Source organism: Bidens hawaiensis, unplaced genomic scaffold (assembly GCF_021521415.1).
Source record: "Bidens hawaiensis isolate Kalapana, Puna unplaced genomic scaffold, B.hawaiensis_p1.1 tig00031594_1, whole genome shotgun sequence".
Classification (NCBI taxonomy): Eukaryota; Viridiplantae; Streptophyta; class Magnoliopsida; order Asterales; family Asteraceae; genus Bidens; species Bidens hawaiensis.
In genome coordinates this window covers 18,124-21,876 of record NW_027495348.1, presented here as the reverse complement: position 1 = coordinate 21,876, position 3,753 = coordinate 18,124, and the positions used below count along the sequence as shown (strand labels likewise).

Sequence of the window (3,753 nt, the reverse complement as noted above, 5' to 3'; positions counted from 1 at the left end):
AATCTGAAGAAAATTTGGGACAGTCAATTGTATGTGAAGATAGATCAGAATTAAAGCGAGGTGGGTGATATTTATGCCCTTTCTAATTAACGGCGAACCTTGGTGCAACTGTAATTGACGTCGTTGCCATTTGACCTGGAGGTCATGGGATCGAGTCGTGGAAACTAACTCTTGTGAAAATGTAGTGTAATGATGTGTACATCATGCGCAAGTCAGCTTGGCGACCCTTTGCAAGTAGGAGCCGTGCACCGGATTTGCCCCTTTTGCATTAGTGCATATTTGAACATTTTAAAACAAACATGACTCCGCATTTGATGGTCACCCGCGTGTTGCTTAATTGGAATATTTTACAAACTTGTTATATATTTTCATGAAAAAACTACAAATCTGTGTAATAAAGGATTCAGTATTGCAAGTAAAATTACATCTAGTAATCCTAATAGGATGTTTTAGGAACTTGAACAACATAACATTAATACATAGGCATTGGTTCGTCATGGTTGTCCAACATAACTGGAAATCTAGAAATTTCATCTGTCCAAGGATTATTAACATCACCATCATCAACGGTCTTCATTGCTCGCCAAATCACGCTACTACACTTGAAGCCCGAACCAAATGCTATCTGCCAAACCTGGTTTCCTTTTTTCATCCGACTCTTTGCCTCAACGTATGCTAGCTCATACCACACTGAGCTACTAGACGTATTTCCATACCTGTACAATGTCATTCTTGAAGCTTCCATTTCAGTGTCGGAAAACCCTAGGCTCTTTTGTAGTCCGTCGAGAATCATCTTCCCACCAACATGTGGGAGGAAGTGATCTACGGCCTTGCCATAGTTAAGCATGAACGGTTGGATGTTCAATGACGGAAGGAGTTTCCTAACGACGTATATTAATATGTAAAGTAATTTCTCTTTTTTCGGAAGGATTATGCTACCTAAGGCAGTGATGTTCGGTTTGATAGTGGCTATGGCGGAGGCAACGAGGTGTTTGGTGACGGAGATTCCTATTTTGCCGCTGCCGTCTTCTTCCCTTTGAATGCAATTGTATGACCGATCTGAATTTGATGTGCTGGTGTTCACCGCATGAAGAAGTTGATATTTGGAGTTGTGATGATCAGACTGGCGGTTGGAGAGGAGGATCGCGGCACCTCCCATTCGGAAGAGGCAGTTGACGATGAACATGGAATGATTTTTGCCGTAGTAGAAGTTTTCGGTCATGCTATCGGTACTCACTATCAATGTACATGTGTTTTGATTCACCTGCACGTGTCAGTTATCACATCAGTAATATTCCCCCTTTTATACCAAAGGACAAAAAAGACCCTTGATTTGATGTTTTTGAAGAGGGATATTATGATAATATAAAGGGGGGGGGGGGGGGGGGCGTTTAGCAAAACACAAAACCGTGTTCAAATAACCTTAAGGAGGTTTTTAGCAAGTCCTATTGCCAACAGTCCTGCACTGCAGCCCATCCCAACTAAATTGTAGGTGATGATGTTTTCTCTAAGCTTATACCGGTTAACTATCATGCTAGTAAGAGACGGCTCTGGATTATAAATACAACAATTTACAATCAGTATCCCAACATCCTCACATTTTATGCCTGTTTTTGCGAGAAGCATGTCTATCGCACTAAACACAATCGTCTCAACTTCCCTTCTGGCAGCTTCCATGGAAGGATTATACGATTTTCCGAAAAATATTTCTGCCAAATAAGTTTCGTCACCAAGGCCGCCTCTATCTAAGATTCTCTCCATGAAATCCACTAAGCTTTCTGAGAAATATCCACTTTCTCTTGCGTTCTTCATAAACCGATCCTTTGGGTATTTTTGAGAAGATGGAGGCTTATAACATGTGAAATCGATCAAGTAGACATTGCATGAATCTTTTCTAGTGATGACAAATTTTAAAGATAAGAAAGCTAGAACACATATTAGTAGGGCTAATAACATAATTTCTATCTTGGAGTGTGTAAGAAAATTTTGGAGATATAGGTCGATGGTGAGCATTATTGGTACTTATACAGCCGATCGATCTAAGAGACGAAAGACAAATCAAGGAATGGAAATGATGACAAAATCTTAGAGCTTAGTGTTGGTGGACAGAATCAATGATAAAGGGTGGAATGAGTGCATTTTGTCATTATGTTTGGTTAGTACGAGAAACCAAAAAGATTATCTCTTATAATCATTGATCAGTCATCTTAACTTTTTGTTTATCTAAGATAGATGCGTGAAATTTCCATATTGCAAATTAAGGGTAGAAGCTCTTGAATATAGGCTTACCTGTTTTTGTAACAGAGACCCATATATGTACATACATGTCATTTTCTTTCACAAAGTTATCAAACACACATTTAGTTGTGCCAACTTAAAGTTACTTTCATCTATGGGTTCATTCAATTCAGGTGTTCTTTGTAGTGTGCTTGATGCGTATCTCATTTGAAGTTAACTAGTAGAATTCCCCGGCGCATTGCGGCGGGATATTGGTATATGCGTAAAATTGATAAAAGTTACGAACATAAATTACGTTGTGAGTTATAAAGTTACGTTGTGGTATATATGGTACCACTTCGGCATAGTAGTGAATAAATACTAAAACCAAATTGTATCGAAGACAAAACCATAAAGTTGAATACCAGTATTGATACTGATGTTCGCGTGGTATTGTTTTGGCTATGCCCCGTGAGTTATGTGCATTACAAAATTTAAAAGTATAACTACAATGACTTATTTACACAGAAATTGTCTTGCGTAACCCTGAAAATAGAGTCGTGATATGCCCAAAAGGATACCGACATGTTTATTACATAGATTGAAAACCACAAAAATGAATAACAGTGACGATTTTGATCATACCATCACTCATGTTGTTCGATCGATATTGATTCGGTTCATCACGGTACCGGGTACTCAGTGTAGTTTACGATACTAAAAACTTATTTATTTCGAATACAACCCCGTTACCTGTTTTGATAATGCTGACACCGATACTAATGTTGTTAGCTAGGTCAGTATCAGTTCGTTTTTTTTTCACGTTACTTGTATTCGGTATAGTTTGCAATACTAAAAAAATGTTGTATTTTGAATACAACCCCATTTTTAATAAAATTTATTTGATAATACTTTTGCACAATTTATATCACCAAATTTCAGCCACAAAATTTGTTTTCATTTACTATAAGGTTTTAGAAGAAAATTTACTGGTGGTTAAATTTAATCCTCAAATATTTTATTTAGATGCAAAAATTACTCAAATGTATGATAGATTGATATTGAATTTGTAATAGTGAAGATAAAAATTAGTTAATAGTATTCCCAATAAGGATCAAACAAGGGAGTGATATTCACTCTTGAACGCCTTTGTATAGGAAGCGATCTACGACTGGTATTGCATCTCCAATACTAGCTTAATTATGATATTAAGGACTAGTTTATACGGATTATGTTAATAACTAATAATCAGCTGTTAATATTTTGGCAATATATTTGCACTGAATTTCAATCCATATTTCAAACTAGATAAATGTCTTGACATGAGATTATTAGAACAATAGTGTTTATTGTTTACTAACGACCATGTGTTCATTTGCAAATATGAACAACGATATTTTTAAGTTTTTTCCTATCCATTATTTGCTCTCACTAAATTAATGTTCACTTTTTACATCTTTCTAAGCCCACATTACAAGAATATATACCTTTAAACTAATCTCAATCACCTCTGCCTCATTGCTTCCCATATATTAA

The 3,753-nt window shown here is 36.4% G+C and overlaps 1 protein-coding gene across 1 annotated transcript; it reads right to left on the bottom strand.

Moving 5' to 3' along the window:
• Positions 1–441: 441 nt before the first annotated feature.
• Positions 442–2,071, bottom strand: LOC143582405 (3-ketoacyl-CoA synthase 4-like). Its single transcript, XM_077064982.1, has 2 exons — positions 1,423–2,071; positions 442–1,264 (listed from the first exon to the last, which is right to left on the bottom strand). The coding sequence occupies exons 1-2, from the start codon at positions 2,011–2,013 to the stop codon at positions 473–475; spliced, it is 1,383 nt and encodes a 460-aa protein (XP_076921097.1). The 5' UTR covers positions 2,014–2,071; the 3' UTR covers positions 442–472.
• Between the last annotated feature and the right edge of the window lie 1,682 nt (positions 2,072–3,753).

What these genes read in the sequence shown, in the direction of transcription:
- LOC143582405 (XM_077064982.1), bottom strand. Translation starts at nt 2,013, where the DNA reads ATGCTCACCATCGACCTATATCTCCAAAATTTTCTTACACACTCCAAG. An exon ending in TTGCTAAAAACCTCCTTAAG is followed by an intron (nt 1,265 to 1,422) that starts GTTATTTGAACA and finishes TGACACGTGCAG; the next exon opens with GTGAATCAAAACACATGTAC.